Source organism: Moschus berezovskii, chromosome 16 (genome assembly GCF_049115385.1).
Source record: "Moschus berezovskii isolate FMDL1 chromosome 16, NW_MosBer_1.0, whole genome shotgun sequence".
Taxonomy (NCBI): domain Eukaryota; kingdom Metazoa; phylum Chordata; class Mammalia; order Artiodactyla; family Moschidae; genus Moschus; species Moschus berezovskii.
This window is the reverse complement of record NC_142475.1, coordinates 709,148-732,326: the sequence shown is the minus strand read 5'-3', so window position 1 is coordinate 732,326 and position 23,179 is coordinate 709,148. Positions and strand designations below refer to the sequence as shown.

General features: G+C 42.9%; 1 protein-coding gene across 3 annotated transcripts in view; it reads left to right on the top strand.

The window, feature by feature from the left end:
• Positions 1-23,179, top strand: part of COL14A1 (collagen type XIV alpha 1 chain) — a 228,547-nt gene that overhangs the window by 134,330 nt on the left and 71,038 nt on the right. For all 3 annotated transcript variants that reach the window (XM_055431577.2, XM_055431576.2, XM_055431578.2), the window contains exons 28-36: positions 63-206; positions 1,363-1,527; positions 2,108-2,146; positions 2,288-2,426; positions 6,490-6,632; positions 10,506-10,615; positions 12,486-12,644; positions 20,113-20,190; positions 22,956-23,042. In XM_055431577.2, coding sequence (XP_055287552.2) covers positions 63-206; positions 1,363-1,527; positions 2,108-2,146; positions 2,288-2,426; positions 6,490-6,632; positions 10,506-10,615; positions 12,486-12,644; positions 20,113-20,190; positions 22,956-23,042 — 1,064 coding nt within the window. The remainder of the gene's footprint in view (positions 1-62; positions 207-1,362; positions 1,528-2,107; positions 2,147-2,287; positions 2,427-6,489; positions 6,633-10,505; positions 10,616-12,485; positions 12,645-20,112; positions 20,191-22,955; positions 23,043-23,179) is intronic.

Genomic DNA, 23,179 nt, shown 5'->3' with positions numbered 1-23,179 from the left:
CATCTCCAGCAGCACAAAAGTGGAAGGGAATGAAACTGAACTGTTGCCTTCCTTTGTTTCAGGAAAAGCAATTAAACATGTCCGAGATAGCTTGTTTACTGCAGAGTCAGGGACCAGAAGAGGCATCCCCAAGGTCATCGTGGTTATAACTGATGGAAGATCTCAAGATGATGTGAACAAAATCTCCAGAGAGATGCAGTCAGATGGTAAGTTTTACATAGATAAGTAATAGTAGCTACCAAGGTTTCCTCGGTGGCCGAGTGGTAAAGAATCCGCGTGCCCATCCAAGGGTCTGGGTTCAATTCCTGGGTTGGGAAGTTCCCCTGGAGAAGGAAATGCAAACCGCGTCAGTATTCCTTGCCTGGGAAATCTCCTGGACTGAGGAGCCTGGCGGGCTGCAGTCCATGGGGTCGCAAAAGGGTTGACACAACGTGGGGCTCAGCAACAGCAGCTGCTGCTGCTGCTAAGTCACTTCAGTCAGAGGCACCGATAACACTGTTGGCCTTGCTGTTCTCTGAGCGTGTTTAGAGGCTACATCAGTGTGGCTCCATGTTTCTAAGGCGTGACAGTGTGATTTTAAAATTACTTTCCAGGTTGCAAATCTATTATCCTGCTGTATTTTCTCTACGATGTTTGTTACATACAGGATGCTGTATTATGAGAAACTCCATCAATTAAGCGCAGTGCAGGACTTTACTGGCAGTCTAGGGGTTAAGGCTCTATGCTTCCACTGCGGGGAACACAGGTTTCATTCTGGCCGCAGAGCATGCCAAAAAAAGAAAGAAAATTAAGTGCCGTACTATGAAAAGAACCAGGGGAGGGAACCTGGTCACAGAAACCGTTCAGCCTCAGCTTTGTCATCTGTCAAATCGAGAACACAAGATGTGAGGATTACATCCTGTAAGACCAACGTGGCACAGACTAGCCTAGTACGAATTTGTCGAGCATTGAACTCGACCCACCTCGGGCTTCTAAGCCTGTTAATGGCTCAGTTTCTACTTCTGAAAAAAAAAAATTTGAGATAAAGTTTCTGTTTCAACTGCATTTTATCCCGTAAATACAAAAATCATTATTAACAGTATGCAAACATAGAGATGTTACTCAAATAGTAACTATTTTGTCTCAAGCACTAGCTCTCTTAAGCCTCTCTAAAATGGAAAATCTCTTTGGTGAATGATGGGTTAATTTCGTATGGTGAATTATGTGCTTGCAGATTTCTGATGAACTGTGAAGGGTGAATTATCCATCCCCATTGGGCCTCCTGAATAAACATATTTTAAACATGCAGACGTGTCCTGCATTGCATTATTTGCTTTTGGTGCAGTTTAAACTCATCAGAAGTCTGTTTCCCTTTCCCCGCAGGCTACAGCATTTTTGCAGTCGGCGTGGCTGACGCGGATTACTCGGAGCTGGTTAGCATCGGCAGTAAGCCCAGTGCCCGGCACGTCTTCTTTGTGGATGACTTCGACGCCTTTAAGAAAATTGAAGATGAGCTGATTACTTTTGTCTGCGAAACCGCATCAGCAAGTTAGTTCTTTGGAATTTGCCCTTACGTTGCTTAAAGGCTGAGATATTTATTGTGGTTGAATAATGAGTCCCATCCTGATCTGAAGATATAAGAGGACTTGGAGAGCTGTTTGTTGTGTACACATAGTTCTGTGGTTTAGAGCGTATGGAAGTCAACCTCCACTCTCCCAGGTTCAGAGTTTAGGTTGATAAAGACTTCCTCTGAAAAGATGAGAATCTGTATTTGAAAGAAACTCTCTTAAACGTCTGTGGCAGACAGTTTTCAAAAATGTGTTAAGTCTGCTCATCAGGGTAACACACTGGGAGTGAGACTTTTCCCAATACATGCTCTCAAGTGACCACCATTGATTTTAACGGACCCAGGAGATGAGAAGGAAGCTGGGACTTAGGTTCTAACAGGAGAAGTGAGAGCATTTCAGTCTTTAGGAATCCACAAAAGCCCATAGCCACATCTGGTTTGGATTCCCTCTACACTTGACTTCCATAGAGATTATGTTAGCTTCCTGTTTTCAGGACAAAGGAAGAATATGTTTGGAAAATATCTAAATTAGGGTTTTATCTTCTTTGTTTTGTCTTCCAGCCTGCCCACTGGTGCAAAAGGATGGCATTGATCTTGCAGGTATGCAGCATCAGGAATTTTCCAATACAAAGTATATTAATTAACTCCCTTTTGGGGTCCAGATTTTTAAAATCCTTAATAGACTAATTTTGAAATTTAAAATCCTAATGTGCCTATTTATTCTCTCTCTCTCTTTTTAAGGATTTAAGATGATGGAAATGTTTGGTTTGGTTGAAAAGGAGTTTTCATCAGTGGAAGGGGTCTCTATGGAGCCTGGTACCTTCAATGTGTATCCTTGTTATCAACTTCATAAAGATGCCCTGGTTTCCCAGCCAACCAAGTATGTTTCCATTGCAAGATACTAAAGCCAATTATTGTTTATTATATCTCAGTGTATAAATGAAATCAACTTGAAATCATAATTTCAATGATAATTCCCAGCAGAATTTTCCATGATGGATAGAGCAGGTGATACTTAGATTTCTTTAAAAACATGAGACTCACATATAAGGCTGGTTGAACTTTGCTATCTGTTGATCTGAGAAAAATATAGATAGTTAATACCTGCATAGCACTGCCATGTGCCAGGCATCGTTCTAAATGCTTGTGTATAGTAGCTCACTCAACCCTCCCAACACCTCTATGAGGCAGAGTCACTCGTTATCTTGATTTTACAAATAGTGAAACCAAAGGACAAAGAAGCTAAATGACCAGAGTGAGATCGTGTAGTTTGTTGAGGATCGTGCCGGGATTTGTACCCAGGCCCTGGAACCCACAGCCTGAAACATTTTACTTACTCTCAGTTCAGTTCAGTTCAGTTCAGTCGCTCAGTCGTGTCCGACTCTTTGCGACCCCATGAATCACAGCACGGCAGGCCTCCCTGTCCATCACCAACTCCCGGAGTTCACTCAAACTCATGTCCCTCGAGTCGGTGATGCCATCCAGCCATCTCATTCTCTGTCGTCCCCGTCTCCTCCTACCCGCAATCCCTCCCAGCATCAGAGTCTTTTCCAGTGAGTCAACTCTTCACATGAGGTGGCCAAAGTATTGGAGTTTCAGCTTCAGCATCAGACCTTGCAATGAGCACCCAGGATTGATACCCTTTAGAATGGACTGGTTGGATCTCCTTGCAGTCCAAGGGACTCTCAAGAGTCTTCTCCAGCACCACAGTTCAAAAGCATCGATTCTTTGGCGCTCAGCCTTCTTTAGAGTCCAACTCTCACATCCAAAGTAGGAATTCCTGGTTTAATGGGTCACCTCTCAAGATGTCATCTGCTTCTTTACATTCCAAATCAATATTTGTTTTTGTCTCCAAATACCTTCAGTATTTTAATATGAAACATTTGTCATGTCCATATTTTGATACTTTGATACAGTGTGCATATGTGCATGCAGAAGAGGGGGGAGATGATTTTCGAGAATTAAATTCATCTGCCCAATTTATAGACCAGTTGCTTTTCTAGCTTCTTCCGGAATATTTTTTGTTGAATTCGAGCCTGTTGCAGTACTGTATGTGGTTTAGATAAATCCAACATCTGAACATTACCTTTCAGCAGATTTTTTTACATTGGCTAGGGATGAATATGAAGTAGGTGTTTGAAAATCGTTCCTGGAGGCCTGGCCAGAAATGAGAGCTGCCAGAGGGAAACTGTGCCGCTCAGCCGGGTTGTTTGTGCGGTCGGCAGTGTCCTTGCCCCCCAGCTTGCTGAATCCAAGCGTTGGTTCCCAGCTCCCATCTCACTCCGTCTGCCCCGGCACTCGACAGCGCTGAGCACAGCCTGCTCCTGGACTCCTGCCCTCCTTGAGCTTCTGTTTACCTTGCAGACTGTCCGTCTCCAGTGCTGGCCTCTCCTCCCTCTCTACCTCTTGGCGCTGGGGGACCAGGACTCGTGTATGACCCCCTTGTTTTTTCTGTCTATCCCTATTTCCTAGCGATCTTTTCAGTATCATAGTGTTGAATGCCGACTATATGCCAAGGACTCCTAAATTTGTATTTACAAATTGCCCCCCAATTTTTTTTGGCGACATTGTGCAGTATGTGGGATCTTAGTTCCCGACCAGGTATTGAACCCACACCCGCTGCAGTAGAAGCTCAGAATCTTAAACCGCCAGACCATCAGGGAAGTCCCTGCTTCCCCAAATTTAGAACTGTATATGCAATTGCTTCCCAGGTAGTGCTAGTGGTAAAGAACCTGCCTGCCAATGCAGGAGACACAAGAGAGGTGGATCCAATGCCTGGGTCGGGAAGATCCCCTGGAGGAGGGCATGGCAGCCCACTCCAGTGTTGTTGCCTGGAGAATCCCATGGACAGAGGAGCCTAGTGGGCTACAGTCCCTGGGGTGGCAAAGAGTCGGACATGACTGGAGCAAGTTAGCATGCTTGCACTTGCTTACTAGACATCTCCACTTGGCTATCTCGTGGGGAGTTCAGATTTCACAGGTTCAGGGCAACAGCCCTGCTCCTCTCTCCAGAGCCAGCCTCACCTGCAGCCTTTTCTGTCACAGTGACAACTGCATCTAACGAGTTTCTTAGGCGAGGAAGCCAGACCCCTCTGCCTCTGTGAGGCCTCCCATCGGCCCCTCTGCCTCTCTGAGGCCTCCCATCCGGCTGCCACGGAGCCCTCTTGCGCTGCCTCTTGCCGCCCGCGTTGTCGCCGCCCTGCTGCGAGCCGCCGCCTGTCTCTTGCCTCCGTGGTTGCTGCAGCCCCTGTCTCCCTCCCGCCACCCTCACTGTCCTAGGGTCTCTTCTCCAAACAGCAGTCGGGTGATGGTTTATAAGTGTCTACATCAGACCATGCCACTCCAAAATCTGCCGGCACTTCCCCATTCCCCTTGGAGTACAAGTGCGAGCTCTTGAATGGCCAGAGGGCCCTGCGTTGTCTGGACCGCTGTGACCTCTGTGACCTCACCTCTTGTCTCTGAGTCTATGCCCACAAAGTACCAAGCACACCCCACTTCATTATCTCTGCACTGGCTGGATGTCATCTCCTATGAGTTTTTCTTCAAATGGAAACTTCTCAATGAAATTTTGTTGTTTAGTCACTGTGTCCAACTCTTTGTGGCCCCGTGGACTGTAGCCCACCAGGCTCCTCTGTCCATGGACTCCTCCAGGCAAAAATACTGGAGTGGATCTTGTTTCCTTCTCCAACCTTCTCAATGAACCTTTGCTCAAATAGTAATCTTCTCAGTGAATCTTCTAAGTAAAATCAATGCTGATAACTTTAATTAAAATTCCCCAATAGTGCATTCTAACATTTCTAATCCCCAGTGTGCTACTCTTTTTGTTGTTTTTTGATGGCACTTATTACCCTCTAGCATACTGTGTAATTCACCCTGCTCAAGTTTAAGCGCTCATACAAGGATTCCTTGCAAGTTTGATTCACTGATGTGTCTTATATGTGTATTACCATGTCTGGTAATTGGTAAGCACTCAACAAATTTTGAATGAATGAATACATACATACATACATATTTAATGTGTGCAAATCAAACTTTCACTTTAAAAATTTTTTTAATTGAAGGATAATCCTTCACAGAATTTTGTTTTCTGTCAAACATCAACATGAATCAGCCATCAGTATATATATGTCCCCTCCCTCTTGAACCTCCGTAAACTTTCACTTTTAAATTCACACTAAATTCCCACCTACTCACCAAATATGTGTTAATTTAATTAATAAATATTATGGGTCTCCTATATATCTGAAAGGCTACATTTGCTGCTTGAGGGGAGATTTTTAAAGTATGTAAGCGATCCACATGATAGTTACAGAAGTACGGTGGTGTTGCAGGGGGGGCTCCTCTGTCCATGGGATTCTCCAGGCAAGGATGCTGGAGGGGGTCGCCATGCCCTCCTGCAGGGATCTTCCCCACCCAGGGATGGAACCCAGGTCTCCCGCATTGCAGGTGGATCCTTTACCATCTGAGACACCAGGAAAGCCCCCCCACCCCCAAAGACTGTAGATAAACATTGTTTATAGTACTAAAACTTGAAACTACTTAATTGTTTAATAAGAAGTGACTGGTCAGATAAATTATGGAATAGCCAAACCAGCAAATGTTATGCACATATTAAATATCACACTCTTTAAAATATTTAAGGAAATATGAAATGTGTAGTAAATGATGCTAAGAAAAGAAAGGGGCAAAATTATATAAACTGGACAAATACTTGCAGACATTCTTTAAAGACTGGAGGGAAATGAATGACCCCAAAAGAAGGATCACTTCCGAATGGGGTTAATGGTGATGTTTATGTTCTTCTTCTCTGTTTCTTCACGTCTTAATAATGAAAAAGATAATTTTTCATTTCAAATAGTGAAAGTGTATTTGCTTTTATAATCATATAAATAGCTTCTTGAAGAGGGATACAATAAAATATACTATTTACTTTCCATTTTTCAGATACTTACATCCGGAAGGCTTACCCTCTGACTATACAATCAGTATACTATTCCGGATTCTTCCTGATACTCCAGAGGAGCCCTTTGCTCTTTGGGAGATTTTAAATAAAAATTCTGACCCATTGGTTGGAGTCATTTTAGACAGTAAGTATATTTACAAAACACTTGCACACATTTGTATGAGTTGTGTACGTGGTGTGTCATCTTGCCTGTTTTGTGTGTATTATAGAGTAACTCACTATTTTAAGCCACTGGTAAATACTAATAATGAACTATGTTGACGGTTGAGTCATTTGTCTACTTAGGCTTTCAACAAATATTCACTGAGGTCCTACTGTGTGCTGACACCAGGTTCTGGGATTCAGCAGTGAGCGAGGTGAAGAGAGGCATGTCCTGTGATGGGGAGACTGTAGGGAGGCCAGGGTCGATGCCAGGAGGGTCAGTGGGAGGGCTGGGGCCAGGGTCACTTCTGTGAGGAAATGGTGAGTGTCGGATGCTTCTTTTGGGCTCCTGGACCCAATTCCAACACACGAGCTGGGGCCTGGGGAGTGTCGGAGCGCCTCTCACACAACACCAGGCAGTTCTTAGGCAGCAGCAGGTATCTGAGAATCCAGCTTCAGTCGGACACTGTTTACCAGAGGTGTTCTTGGACGCCCAGGCTGAGGATGTTCCTACACGATGGCCTGCCTGCCCCCGTTCAGCCGTCGGAGTTACTGGAGGCTTAGTCTCCGCCCAGGATGCCACTCGCTCATCCAGGTTGTCTCCTGCACTTGTGACCCACAGGCTGTAAATCAGAGGGTCCCACAGATTCCTCCCCAGGCTTTAGTAATTTTCTAGAGTGGCTCACAGAACTCAGAGAAGCATTTTACCTGCAGCACTGCATTACCAAAGAAAGGGAAGAGAAAGCGAACACCAAGTTGCTCAGTCGTGTCTGACTCTTTGTGACCCGAGGTTCCTCCATCCATGGAGTTTTCCAGGCAGGAGTACTGGGCTGGGTTTGCCATTTCCTTCTCCATTTTACCTGCAGCCCTAGGTTACCAAAGGTTACCAGCGCATCATAAAACACTGTAACTCAGGAACGACGGGAGAGACGCTGGAGCAAGGCCTGGGGAGGGGTGGGGGGCTTCCAGGTCCACCACGCACCACCCCCCAGCACCTCCGTGTGGTCACCAGCCCAGAGTCTCTCTGGACCCCATCCTTCTGGGTTTTCGTGGAGGCTTCATTACACAGGAGAGATTAATTAAGTCACTGGCCATTGGCAGCTGAACTCTGTCTCCAGCACCTCTCCCCTCCATAGAAGTTGAGTTGGAAGCATGGGGTTTGGACTGAGAGTTCTAGCCCTCTCAGCACAGGATTGCTTTTCCAGGCAACCAGCCCGCATCCTTAGGTGGGTGACCTGAGGGCTTTCCAAAAGCTTCCTTATTAACATAACAAAGGCACACGTGTTGCTCTCACCACAGGAAATTCCCCGGGTTTCAGGAACGATGAGCCGGGACCATAGACGAAGACCTAGTGTATATGAGAAACGTATTGGGTCATCTGAATAGCAAATACTTCTTTCTTTTAAGTCACAGTGTTGCAGTGCCTCTCTCCCATCAGAGAAAAAATGTCAGGTTGGCAAGCAGTATGTTTGGGGAAGAATTCTGGGATGGAAATACAAATTTGAAAATGGTATTGATGGGTGTGTGAAGATTAAGTCCCGATACTGGGTCAGAGCATCATAAGAGGAGTCTAGAAAGGAGAGAGAATAGTTGTGAAGAATGAGAAACTCCATGGTTGGGAGGTTGGAAAGTTGAGGTGGAAACAATGAAGGAAACTTCTTAACCTTTGTTCTTGGGAGTCACAAATGATGATCACTTCAGAGAATTCTCAAGTTTTGGGTTAATGTCCCTGAGTTTTCTACATATATTTTGAGTGTAAGATTCCAGTCAAGCTGGGATCCAAAATTTGGGGCTGTTATTAGGTGCTGAGTCGAACATTTGGATAAGGAAAGTATTTTAAGCTTATTTCCAAGTAGTGTTTGTTAAAAGACTTTTTAGTACATGGAAATAAATCAACAGCTAAACATTGAAAGCATTTTGCTTTGATACTAAAACTAAGGCAAATCTGTAGATTAAAAAGGTGTAAGCTGCTAACTACATAACCAGGACTTGAAAACAAAGGAATTTCTTGAGATGATCAATACTTGCTCCTTTTGAAAACCAAATGAAAAATTAAATTGTAACCTGGGACTGAATTAGTGAGGAAAATATTCCTTTTTTTTTGGTAATAAAATGTTCCTTGTAACATGAAGTACTCAAGAGCAGAAGGCCTTGGTTTATTTGTTTGTTCATAATGTTCATAATAAAAGACACATTGGATTATGACTGTTTGTCCTGAGAGAACTGGTTGCTTCAGTGGTTAAATAAGGCAGAGTCTGGTTTTTATTCCTTAACATTTTGTACTGAATTAAGTCCTGTGAACCCTGCTCGGGCCCTAGCCCAGTCCAGACTCTGCCCCAGACGGGGGAGGGTTCCTTTTCCGTTCAGGCTTAAGGAGGCAATTGGGAAACCCAAGCTGCAGTTAACACAGCACAGCTTTATTCAGTGGCCCCGAGAACGGGGAAGCAGGCACTGAGGTCACAGATCAGCTTCTCAACCCCCTGGGCAGAGAGACTTAGAAAGTAAAGCAGAGAAGGGGAGAGGCTAATGATCCGGAGGCATCTGCCTTAGTCCACAGGGAGGTGCTGTGCTCAGTCGCTCAGTCATGTCCGACTCTGCCACCCCATGGACTGTAGCCTACCAGGCTCCTCTGTCCATACGATTCTCCAGGCAAGAACACTGGAGGGGGTTGACATGCCCTCCCTCCAGCTCCTGGGAAGGGGCAGGGCTTTTTCCAAGGGAGTGGTCCTTAATGGCTGCCAGTTAGTAAATGTGTCATTTACTATGTTAATGCTGGAGAAGACTCTTGAGAGTCCCTTGGACTGCAAGGAGATCCAACCAGTCCATTCTAAAGGAGATCAGTCCTGGGTGTTCATTGGAAGGACTGATGCTAAAGCTAAAGCTCCAATACTTTGGCCACCTCATGCGACGAGTTGACTCACTTTAAAAGACTCTGATGCTGGGAGGGATTGGGGGCAGGAGGAGAAGGGGACGACAGAATGAGATGGCTGGATGGCATCACTGACTCGATGGACATGAGTTTGAGTGAACTCCGGGAGTTGGTGATGGACAGGGAGGCCTGGCGTGCTGTGATTCATGGGGTCGCAGAGAGTCAGACACAACTGAGCGACTGAACTGAACTGAACTATAGTAAAATCTCCATTTTCTTGAAGAAGGAAATGGCAGCCCACTCCAGTATTCTTGCCTGGAAAATCCCATAGACGGAGGAGTCTGGTAGGGTACAGTCCATGGGGTCGCAAAGAGTCAGACACCACCGAACAACTTCACTTTATTTTTCCATAGTAAAATCAGAGTATAATGAGACTCATGATCCGTTGGAGGTCAGATTTATCACCATCTTGGTCCCAGTTGGTTCTTTTTCTTTTTCTATAGCTTCCTTTCTTATCTCTGGACCCTTTCACTTAAAGATTTGTGTTCACTCCTGCTCAGCGTGGGGAGTTGGCAGGTTTTGAGCAAGGACATTCCTGCTGAAGGTGGGGCTAGAGGGTTGATGAGTTTTGAGCAAACATCAGGAACATCTCTGGTAACACTTTGATTAGCTTCTTTCTTCCTTTTGGTCTGCCTCCACTTCCAACTTCAGACAGCCCTTTCCCAAAATGGTGATGGGAGCGTGCACAGGCAGGGAGGGACGGAGGGAGAACGTGTGCCGGGGTCCTGCGTCCTCGTCACTGTGTGGTTCACACGGTTAGTGTGGCCAGTTGAAAGCCTAGGGCCTTCCAAGGCCGTTTCATCACCCACTCACCACTTTAAAACACAGCCTCAAAGCAAAGGTTATATTATTTTGAGTTGACTTTTTTAAAATTACCCATTTTAGTACTTTCTAGAATATTTTTAATCTTTTATTTTGTTTGATTAGATGGTGGGAAAACCCTAACATATTTCAACTATGACTACAGTGGGGATTTTCAGACTGTTACTTTTGAAGGACCTGAAATCAGGAAAATTTTCTATGGAAGCTTTCACAAGGTGAGTAATGCCTTGTGTGTATGTATATTTTCTTTATTCTGTTTACTGTGGGCCAAGCAACAGAGAAGTGCAAAAAACAAAACAAAAACCTAGCACTTTGGATCTCCTATAGTAAGAATTACCTGTGGGGCTTGTGAACTGCCCAGAGATTCTGATATGGTAGTTCTGGGATGGGATCCTAAAATGCATGTTTTTATCCTGTACCCCAGGAGATTTGATAGTGTCAGGAGGAAGACATTTTCCACTGTTTTTCTAGGTTCTTCTGGCTGGTCTAAGAATCAAATTAATGGGAGAAACTCAAAAGTTTAATAACATACATACATGGGGGAGACCCAGGAAAACTGAGTAACTCACCAAAATAGCCAAAACCTTACCTTAAGTACCATCTTCAGCTAAAGACAAAAGAGGATTATGCAAGTAGTGGTTTGGGTTTGGACTTCAAAAGAAAAGAAGACAATTCACATGGAGATGGAAAAGCAAACGTTTAGTAAATAAATAAGTCAATGGGACACAGATTCCCCTCCACACACACATCTAGCCATATTCTTTGCAGATATTGCTGGTAATAGCCCTGTTCTGGGAGTAAACCTTCTGTCTAAATTCTTTTAGGCAGTTAACATGAAGCTCAAAGTTTCTTTCTGAGTCTTTTGGACCTTGGTTATTTTCAGCTTGAAATAATCTGCATTCTAAAGCAACATTTTGGGATGGCGAATTTTGGTCTCCTGTCGTAGAAGTGGTCCAGGTTCATACTTTGAGGAACCATGTAGCAGAGGGTGATGTATTACTAAGTAGATAGTTGTAAATTTCCTACGTTATGTGTTATGTAGAAAGGATTGCTGGTCTACCTGGCTACCAATCTAGTTAAAGGACCAGCAGCCAAATCACGTTAAAATGTGTAGACAGATTGCACCGAGACAGCCCATCACTGCCATTGTGTAATAAGTTGCCCTGAGGAAGAATTTTGTAAAACCTGACACTAGTTGTTCTTATTTTAACCTGGCACATGTGATAGGACTCTGTTCCTTCATATTTCACTTCTAAGAAACATTCTGTCTTGGTGATCACTGGGTAGACAGGTTTCCTTCCAAAATTTACCGTCCCCTTTGTAATGAATAATCCTGCTGATACCTGGGCTGATAAAGACCGCAACACCAAGAACGCTCAAGAGCAGAGCATCCACTCAGGGGTGTTGGGAAAATCTTGCATCTTAGCCACACCCTTCTTGTCCTGTCAGAGGGAGGGAAGGGACGTCACACAGCAGTCTTCATCTTGGCTTCTGTTTCTTGATAGGATGCGGTCAGATCTGTCCAATCTACACAACTTTGCTACCTTCTGGGGTCTTGAATACCATCACTGTATAAGAACAATTGCATAACAAAATTCTGTCATTTTTGCATAAGAAAAGTTGCATAAAAATATTTTTTTCTTGTTACTAGGACTGCGCAACCACAAGTGTCTTAAAATAAGGTATCTTAGAAACACATGAGATGCACATGATGTATTAGTTTGTGGTTCAAAATAGTCCCATTAGCATTCCTTTGGAATTATTGTCATGTATTTATCAACTTCCTCTAGAGATGATTTTTTCTTGGTTAGACAGTCACAGAGTAGTCAAAAAACATTACAGAGGAAATGAAAAGGATTGAGATTTCATTCGTGTTTACAAAAAACCCATAGAGATGTTGTCTGAATGTGGGATAGTCATGGAAGTGGTTTAAAGTAGAGCCTTTCTTCTCAAGCAAAGCACTTAAGTAGACAGAATTCCTTTTCTTCCCTTGCATATTTTTTGGTGATGAGTCATGCAATTATGTAAATTTGTTTGATATTTTCTCCTGCTTCTTAGCTTTTAAAACATTTTTACTTTTATCAGCTACATATTGTTGTCAGCAAGACTTTGGCCAAAGTGGTTATTGACTGCAAGCAAGTGGGTGAGAAGGCAATAAATGCATCGTCTAATATCACGCTGGACGGTGTCGAAGTCCTGGGGAGAATGGTTCGATCGAGAGGACCAAACGGGAACTCTGCACCAGTGAGTGGATCAATCAATGAATCTGTGTTATGTTAGGAGAAAAATTCTCCTGAAATGTAATTACGTATTTTCCGGGGGAAGAGCTAGGTAAAGGGATAGATGGAGGGAGTGGTGGTGAATGCTAGTTGATGAGTAAGTAGATAATTATTGAAGTTCAAATGAATGAAATGAAATCATTTAAATGAATTAAGACACGAACATACGAAGCTCTTGCAATATGCTTCTGCTGTATTATAGGAAGAATGCCCCAGAAATTAGACTAGGTTGTTTTCTAAATGAAAATTTTAATAGTAAAATATTTTTAAAATTCAAATAAAATACCGTGGCACAAATGGTTGGTTAATGAGAATCAAAACTGTGGATGAACCTCATTTATATGAGCAGATCCAAATCTGTATAAAACGTGTTATTATTATACATGGGAAATTGACATAAACCTGTCACGTGGGTTAGATTTGGGCATTTTATAACTAGGTTCTTGCTATTGCTAATGTCAAGTTAACCCTTTTTATCATTAATAATAAGGGATAATAATATTTTATCATTAATATTTAAATAACGAATCATTTTAAGATATATTTTTATCAGATCTTTTTAATCATGGAGTTTAAGACCAAGAGACATCGAATTGGCAAAGAAATCACATCCTTTTCAGGTAATGCCTAAAAAAGGGCAGTGAGTGCAAACTTTTAAGACCACACATTCACAGCGAATTGGCAGCATTCTCTAATTTGAGTCATTCTGTAATTAGAACCAATTAACCTGGAGGGAATTTTATTCTTGTAAGCAATTCCAAATATTCACATCTACACTTCTCTTCTGTGTAACAGAATAATCAAGTTAATTAAGATTCACTCTTGTGCTTTCAGAGACCTGTAGAAGTAGCCAGCTGTATGGAATTTTAGAAAGACCTGATGATTCTCAAAGTCTTTTAAAGCTGAAGTCATTTAGTATTAATACAAGTGAAATCTTCTAAGTATATCAAATAAATGAAAATGATTTATTTGCAATATGCTTCAGACCCCATGGACTGTAGTCTGCCAGGCTCCTCTGTCCGTGGGATTCTCCAGGCAAGACTACTGGAGTGGATAACCACTCCCTTCTCCAGGGCATCTCCCTGACCCAGGGATCTAATCCAGGCCTTCTGCATTGCAGGCAGTTTCTCCACTGAGTAGAAGCCGTCTCATGGTCTTCATTTGCAATCACTACCTTTGACCTTACATCACAGTATCTAATAAAGTTGTGTGAAGAGTACTTTCTCAAGAAACACTTGTTAGAAATTAAATAGAAAGCCATCTATCTGAATTTTTCCTAAAACAGTTTGCATAGATCATATTCCACCTGTGGTATTGACAACAGACCACTGATAATGCTGTCTCCTAATTATGGATCATACTTTGCAATTACAGTGTTAAAATTACAGTTACAAATTAATTGCATTTCAAATTACACTCTATGTAGTAATTTTACTCCAAAATATATGACCAATTAAATATTAAGGAATTTAGTTCAGAAAGCAAAAACAACTATAGGTTTAGGGTCTACCAGTAATAAATCTTTACTTTTGTCCATGAAAGAAGAGCAATTAAACAGCGATTAAACAGAGCACGCTTTATGGTTAACATCCACCTAGCAGTAGACACGGAGAAGGCAATGGCAAGCCACTCCAGTACTATTGCCTAGAAAATCCCATGGATGGAGGAGCCTGGTGGGCTGCAGTCTGTGGGGTCGCTAAGGGTCAGACACGACTGAGCGACTTCACTTTCACTTTTCACTTTCACACATTGGAGAAGGAAATGGCAACCCACGCCAGTGTTCTTGCCTGGAGAATCCCAGGGATGGGGGAGCCTGGTGGGCTTCCGTCTATGGGGTCGCACAGAGTCGGACACGACTGAAGTGACTTAGCAGCAGCAGTAGACAAAAGGAATTTATAGAAGTCAATCATTAAAGAGTTCTTTGTAGAGCTAGTAGGGAAAAGTTGTGGCTTTTGCTCGAATCTAGAAGTCTACAAAGGATTACTAGATTTTCAGTCTACCCACTTATTGAGGAATTTAATTATGTTGAAATGGATGATATTAGATTAGATCTGAAGAATGTGATTGAAAACTCACTTGGTTTTTTGGGTTGTTATCAATACTCGTTTCAGTGTAAGACAAGAGAGAAGCTTCAGTCTTCAGTTCTCAATTTAGGCGTCACAGATTGCTAACATAATCTTGAAACACATGTGGACTCTAATACCCTGCAAAAGGGAATGTGCAATGCACAAGTTTTGGGTCGTTCCAAAAGGAGTAATTATCATCTAAGAGAGATTAGTAGTTTATAGATCAGTATTCCTTGGCAAGTTCGGCAATGATTCAAAAAATGCCAGTTGATGGAATGATTCTAAATTTTCAGTTTTTGAAGAATATAATCTTTCCATTATTTTCAAGTTTTTATTTTTTATTCGTGTATAGACAATTAACAATGTTGTGATGGTTTCAGGTGGACAGCAAAGGGACTTAGCCATGCCTGTCCATGTATCCCTCTCCCTCAAAGCCCCTCCCGTCCCGGCTGCCACGTCACACTCAGCAGGGTTCCTGCACCTACAGCAGGCCCTTGTTGGTCACCCACCTTAAATACAGCAGTGTGTACAGTCCTCCCCAGACCCCAACTATCCCTGCCCCCTACCTGCCCCCTCTGGCCACTGTAAATTCGTTCTGTAAGTCTGTGTGTCTGTTTCTCAGGCTATAGTCTTTTTAAACCAAAGCTGAGTGGAGAAGAGATGAATGGATTTAGGGATATGGTAACTACTGTATTGATATTACTCATATTTGAAATAAAAACTTGTGGTCAGCAATGCAAGACTTTACCGGCAGCAAACATTCTCTAGTAAGACTGAACCAATAAGCAGGCTGAATCTAGCTGTCAGAGCATACGAGAGGAGATGTAACAGCTGGGCCTCTCCTTTCCAGTCTGCTTTGTCCTGAGAGGTTGCTTCTACCTTTTCTGATACCTAATGAAATTATCATACTGCCAGTCAGAGATGATTCAAGAAAATTTTTGAGCTTCTGGCATTGAGCATGTTTCTTAGTATCTTTTTACCACCTTTCAGATCTAACACCTAGATAATTATACAGTTATTTGTTTAGTTCTCTGATGTGTAAATAAAAATAAATAAAAGTTATGTTATAGAATTTTTAGTAATTTTATTTTCTGAGTTAAAGTTTTTTTGTAGGAATCAATAGAAGACAAGTCAATGATCCTATAGAAACAAATGTTTTCCAATTGTAAGGAAATGGTTGTGTTTTCACTCGATTGTATCTTTTAATCATTAAAATGATGATAGTGACTAATATGTATTGCCTAATATGGATTAGGGCCCTGGAGAAGGGGACGGCAACCCACTCCAGTATGCTTGCCTGGAGGATTTCGTGGACAGAGGAGGCTGGCAGGAAGGCTGCAGTCCACGGAGTCACAAAGAGTCGGTCACGACTGGCAGATAACACACACACACGCGCGCGCGCGCGGACTAGGCACGTGAAAGATCCCTTTCAAACACGAGGAGAGTGAGATGTGAGATTGTGTTTGAGTTGCATATGGTTACTGATTGCTCTGCATTCTGAGCTCTCTTCCAGACTGATTATGATAGAACTTAAGGCAGAGGAAGGAATCTGGTCTGTGACAGTGACCATATGCCCTGTCTATTTACTGGCAAGTTAAGAAACTCACCATTATTTGAATTACAGCCTTGAAATAAATGTGATCAAAATGCACCCCCTCTCCCCCAGCATCTCTGCACCTTAACGTTCTAATTACTACCAACAATTGCGGTGGATGTTCACTTTCATCTCCTGACTGAATAGCGCCATTATGGTTTCCCTTAAATTCAGTAAGTTGATTGAGAGCAAGTAAAACACCCTGTTAAGTAGCTGACAAGTGGTAAGTGCTTAATAAATCTTAGTTTGAAGGTGGAGTCAGTAAAAGTTACACGCTAAATTGAAAGCAGAAGATGGCGTGGGTCCCCAGGACTCTTTCTCCTGTGTTCTCAGGGAATGTAAAGCTCTCTAAATATTTGCATAAGATCAGGTACAGCTTGACTTCAAATTTTAAGCTTAAAAATGATATGCTGGAAAAAATCAGAAGATGAAGTATGGTAGTGAGTGGGAAGTCCCTTTTAATTTCCATCCACAGATCACAGGGCCTCGACGGCCAAAAATATTTTAATCTTAGTTTCATGTTAACATTTGATCCCAAATGACTGGCCTTTTGTGCTACACCCAGACAGAAATGTCCAATAATGAAAAATGAGCATTTGTAATCGTCTAAGTATTCCCTTGGAAGAGATTATAACAAGTGAAAGTGGGAGGGTCTTTTTCTTTTGTAGAATTTTTTTTTTCATAATGCTGTTAGTTACAAAGGAAAAAAGTTGCAAAGGTCAAAAGGGGCTGCCTCTTAGACACTTAAAGTATGGTTTATTTTGATCCACGCTGTCTTGAATTTTTAGGTACTCAAATCTAAGATCTTTGACATATTATCTCTGTAATGTTTCCTCCATAATTTGTATAAGTGTGTGTTTAATAACTTCTGGAATAAAAGCCAGATTTTAAAAAATCAGTCTCCAGAAATGTAACTTGGAAAAGAAGTCTCTAAATAAAGGCCGAGGAATCTAAACTATTACGAATGCAAAACAATTATGAATAAACTTGTTGTACTCACACAAAAAAGGCTTCTGACTTCATCTGACTTGAAAAAGAAAAGACAGCCCACAAGCATTCTTCAAATGATGGTATTGGCCTCAATCAGCGCTTAGTAGGTTTTCAACCTCTCAAATAAATAAAATGAACTCATAAGAATCCCAATAACTCAAGAGGGCAAAAGAAGTTCAGCCAAAGGTTTGTATGGAGACATTGTCCTGTTATAGGTGATCGGGTGGTGGATGTTTATTTGAAAAACTACAAGAAAGCCTGGTATATCCCAGGACTAGTGAAAGGCCTTGGCTTTAAATCAATCTTTTCATTCACTAAAATATTTTCACACTGAGGACTCTATTCAGAAATGGAAAATTTCTTAATGGATGAATGACTTACAGACTTAACTGAATCTAATGCTGTCGTATGGCATTGTGAAGTCATTGTGAAGTCAAGCTGGGTGTCTGCATTTTAAACATTAGACTGATGATCTGTTCACAAAATAAACTGCAAGAAAAGGAGGTGTGCTGTTCAGCTCTCAACACGTGCTTATGGAAAACAAGAGCGAGCTGAGCCGTGCGCTGACTGCTTCAGATAATGCAGTGGTTTTACATTGGAAAAAGAAAGCACGATGTCTTGATTTATGGATCTGTTTTCAACATTTGTGTTATTAATCTTGCAAAATCCACTTGGGAAAAGATGTTTGCAGCAAGGCGCAACGCTTCCTGGGTGTGACGAGAGAGGCCCTGACTTCATTCTCTTTGCTGTCAGATGGGACAGACTCTTTCGTGATGCTGGAGGCCCCGTTAGCAGCCTGTTTGCAGTCACACCAGCTGCTTGAGTATTCTCATCCCTTGACAGGGGTGAGAGCAAATGAGGCACCAAGAAGTTTCCAGTTTTTGCTGAAAATGCCACCTGCTGAAGGCATGTTACAGATTGTGTAAACCTAGGGATGGTCATACCACGTGAAGCCAGAAAAGCAGAAACCCTGTATGGCGTCTCGTACATGTGGAATCTAAAAGGACATGGTACAAATGAGCTTTCACAACAGAAACGGGCTCACAGACCTAGAGAAGGCATGAAGAGAAGTCACCCTTCTGCCAGCTCTGTAACCGATGGCACTCTTGTTTGCAGACGGCAGTAGAGTGGATTCACATCGTCGCGTTGGTTCAGGTGTACAGCAGAGTGGTTCAGTCGTAGACAGATGCGTGCTGCTTGCTGAGTCGCTTCAGTCATGTCCGTCCCCACCCAGGGATCGAACCTGCGGCTCTTATGTCTCCTGTTTTTCAGATTGTTTCCACTGTAGGATATTATAAGATACTGAGCACAGCTCCCTGTGTTTACAGTAGACCCTTGTTGTTTCTCTTTTTTATAAATGGCAGTGTGTATCTGTTAATCCCAGACCCCTCAATGCTGCTACATTTTTAGTCGCTCAGTCGTGTCCAATTCTTTGTGACCCCGTGGACTGTAGCCCACCAGGCTTCTCTGACCATGGGACCCTCCAGGGAAGAATACTGGAGTGGGTTGCCATTTTCCTCCTCCAGGGGATCTCCAAACTCCTGATGACATGCAATATTTGAAAACAATATAGGAAGAAATATAGTATTAGAAATGGTTAGATCATGAAGCTAGTGTGAGCCCTTAATGATATTATAATGATGTTTCTAAATATTTCAAAATATACTTTAAGTTGTTGCCAAAAACATGAGTAGAACAAGGCTGTCTAAATATTTATGGCATGATCGATGGCCTGACTGAGGCGCACAGCACGGGTCTCACAGTGCCATATGGGAGTCTGTCATGACGCTCACCACGCTGTAAACAGCATTTATGTGTCAGTCTCTTACTCCCTGTAAATTCTTTGTCGGCAAAAAGCTGGTTTTGCTCATTTTTATATCCTGAAGGTCTATATGGTATCTGGCTTGCTAATGAAGATAAAGAAACAGTGGTCAAATGTACGTGTGAATGATGGAAGTCAGAAATAATCCAACAAGCCTTCATGAATACCTACTGTGTGCCGCTTTTGTTTTTTTTGCCATGCTGCAAGGCATATGGCTTAGTTCCCCAACCAGGGATCGAACCTGTGGCCCCTGCAGTGAAGCTCCACGTCCTAACCCTGGGCCTCCAGGGAAGTCCCTGCATGTCACTCATTATGATGGGGGCATGAAGGTGCCATGTCTTTGATGAGCGCCCACTCTGAGGGGAAATATAAATAAGTGTACTGGATGGTAGGAGGTGTGCTGTGAGAGATGTCTGGAGTCTGGTGGGTCACGGAGACACTTGGACTAACTGTGGTGGGCCGTAAGGGAGGATTTCGCCAGAGGCTCTAAGTGTTTTTACGCAGAGACGGGAGGCAGAATTGTGATGAGTAAGGCAGTGTGGATGGTGGATGGAGTAGCCACTGGCAGAAGTCTTAAATCACTGTGTGTTTGAGGGATGACTTTTAACATTTATTCACTGTAATATTATGGTATAAATGTGTTGGTGTCCATTGTGTAAGGTGGCTCAGATGGTAAAGGATCTGCTTGCAGTGCAGAGAGCCAGGATCGATCCCTGGGTGGGGAAGATCCCCTGGGGAAGGGCATGGCACCCCACTCCACTGTTCCCGCCTGGAGAATCCCATGGGCAGAGGAGCCTGAGGCTGCAGTCCCCGGGGTCCCATAGACTCAGCCAGGACTGAGCGACTGACAGCACTGTGTAACGTATACTGTGAAGTCGTTATGAATTACAGACACGGTGTATCTTTCATTGAACGTTGTGTATATCTCTTACTGAATGACAATTTTCTTTTTAAATTGCAGTTCCAGTTACAGATGTTTGATATTGTTTGTTCCACGTCATGGGCCAATAAAGACAAATGCTGTGAACTTCCTGCCCTGGTAGGAATTCTTCTTTCACTATTTCTGTTCTTTGCTGAAATTTTCTAAAGTTATATTTAATTGCAGTGCTGGAAATGAAATGCTGTTTCACAGAACTCATGTCACAGATAACTCACAATGGTGATGATGATGAACATTAAACAGCAGTTAGGAAGGAGGCGTATCTGGAATCAGCAGAGCACACTGGCATACCCGGTGGGAACCGCCCAGCTACATGGGGTGCCACTTGCATAGAGTCCAGGTGTCCCCACATTCCATGGTTCACGAATCCTTGGTGTTGCATTAATTTTTTTTCATGGCACCCCAGAGCCAAAAGAAATATCTAATAATTCCATATATGAGGTCATTAGGTCCAAATGTCCTCATAAGTGTTTGTATCTTAAAAACTCTGCTGTATGAACCAACAATATATTAATATATAAATCAAAATTTTAAAATGATATACTTATTTTTGAATAACCACAGCTACTTACTAATGGGGTACGTGTGCCTGTTGAGAGTGCACAATTTCTCAGATCTCGGAATCTGGTTAGACATTACCACCCTCACTTCTTCCTTTTTTTTAAAAAAAAAACATTTATTTATGTGTTTGTGCGAGGTCTCAGCTGCAGTACGGGGGACCTTTAGTTGCAGGGGGGACCTAGCTCCCTGGTGAGGGGTCCGATTGGGCCCTGCATTGGGGGCTCAGCCTCTGGACCAGCAGGGACAGCCCACCTTCCCTTCCTTTCCACGTTGATTTTCCCTGTGGTATTTCTTTCCTTCATAGCAAGTGCTGATAAAACAAATTTACAAAGTTGTGGGTTTTTTTTGTCTTTGGGATCTCAGTTTTCTGGCCTGGGCCATGCCCCCCTGCTGTGGAAACGTGGAGTCGTAGCCACTGGACTTCAGGGAAGTCCCTTCTGGTGTTGAAATTGTGACCTATTATACCTTGAGCTAGTTGTGTACACAAAGTCCAATGGGTACCTTTGCTGTGTCTCTTGAATTTTTTTTTAAAAGCTCAGAGTGCCCCTGTGAATTTCCTGTAATGCCCCAGGCCTTCTTTCCACACAATCTGGGAACCATAGTCCTTATCTATTTAACTTAGGCAAAGCTGCTAGAAAAATAAACCTTTGCTCATTATAAACACCAAATGTAACTCACCAGGGTGGATGACTGCATATTTAAAAATGGATTGTTCATATCTAAGGATCTTTAGGACCAGTGAGCTGAAACGTTGACCCTGTTATGTTTGGATGGGAGTCATGTCTTAAGAATTCAGCCTGGAGCATGGTCACAGGGAAGACTTCATCAAGTCTAAAAAATTCCCTTTTTAAGACCTTACGCCAGCTCATGTCATCTGCTGCAGGCCATGTATGTGTGGTGACTTTGAGAAGGGAGTGACTTTTTTTTTTTTCATCAAAATAAGTTTCCATTAAACTATGGTGAGGAATTAAAGCACACACTACGATGCTGCGCTTGAGGGCAGGTAGGGTGGAGTCTGTAAGGCAGCACCAGAACCCTGCCCTGCGTCGAGCAGAGTGTAATCACCTGTGTCCTAGGAAGATCTCTGCCCCTTCCGAACTGTTCTTTTCCTTCCTGTCACTGAAGGTGTGCAAGTCCTGTGGTAGAAAGACTCAGGTGGAGGCACAGGCAACAGCAGTGGCAAAACCATTATGCAGTCTCTGGTCACAGGAGGCCTGCTGTCAGCCCGCTTGGGGGATCTTTCAGGATTCTTGGGTCTGTATTTCATTCAAGCCACCCAAGGTATCAAGCCAGATATGTCAGCAGGGTTTTCCTTTCCTTCAATGAGCTGAAACTTCTGAGTATTGTCCAACATTTGGAGAAAAGAATATAAAGGCTCAGACTCTTGGATTTCTGTTGTGACTATTTCAGAGCCTGAAATTATTTTCAACTTGACAATGTAATTATCATCTGTCCTCTCTTCAGCCCTAACAGTACCTTTCCCCAGGATCTTAGAAGACGAAGCTCACTTTCTCTATCCAGAGGGACTGGTGAACCTTTCTAGTTTTTCCTCCTGGGGCAGACATTTTTGGCTATTGCTCCGAATGGGATATTCACGAGTCATTCAGTAGCTCTTACCAAGTGCTGTCTTCCCTGACACGCCAGTGGCACATTCAGGCATATTCAGTCTGACCTAAATCATCTCTCTTGTGGTGTCACCTGGCATCCGAATTCTGCAAGAGAAGATGACCTCTTATCCCAAAGCTTTAGGTTGATGCTGCGGTGTTATTCTTACTTTCAGCCACAGAATGTGAGCAGTAGTTAAAATCGTTGCAGCTGTGTGTGTGATGCGTTTAACCACCATTTTATTTTCTTCTGGCTCTGGTTTTACTGTGGATGCAGTTGTTCTGATGGACTATTCCTACAAGTTTTCTTTTATCCTTTGAAATGGAAAAAAAGTGTTGTAACACTGAGGAAATTTTCAGGACCTTCAGTTCCTGGAGGCCACTCAACCAGCTGAATTAAATGGCAGCCAGAATGTTTGGTTTTGTGCCTCCACTTCTGCCTTTCTTGCTTCCCCTGGATTCCCAAGCTGGCTTTGTCAACGTCCTCTGATAGTGATGATGATTAATGCCTTGCTAGACACCCCTTCGTTGTTTCTTTAAAGAAAAGATTTCGTGGTCAGGAGGGAATACTCTCTGCCTTTCTAGACTAATGCTCACTGAACGGTTTTTTTGAAGTGTCTCCAAATGTTTCCTTTGAGTCATAAAGTCGTTTGTATAGACCATCTTGTTAATAGTCATGCTATTTCTTTTTCTCTGCAGAGGGATGAGGAGGCCTGCCCAGAGCTCCCGCATGCCTGCTCCTGTTCGGAAATCAACAAAGCGGCTCTGGGACCAGCGGGCCCACCAGTAAGTCTTGCCTCATTTGACCTTAAGTGTTATAGGATTTGTTGCAAAGGTTACTAATTTCTCTTGAATCACCACCACTGCTTCCTTCTTAATAGAATATACTCCCCTGTGTACATGGCCAAGTTCATGGCCATTCA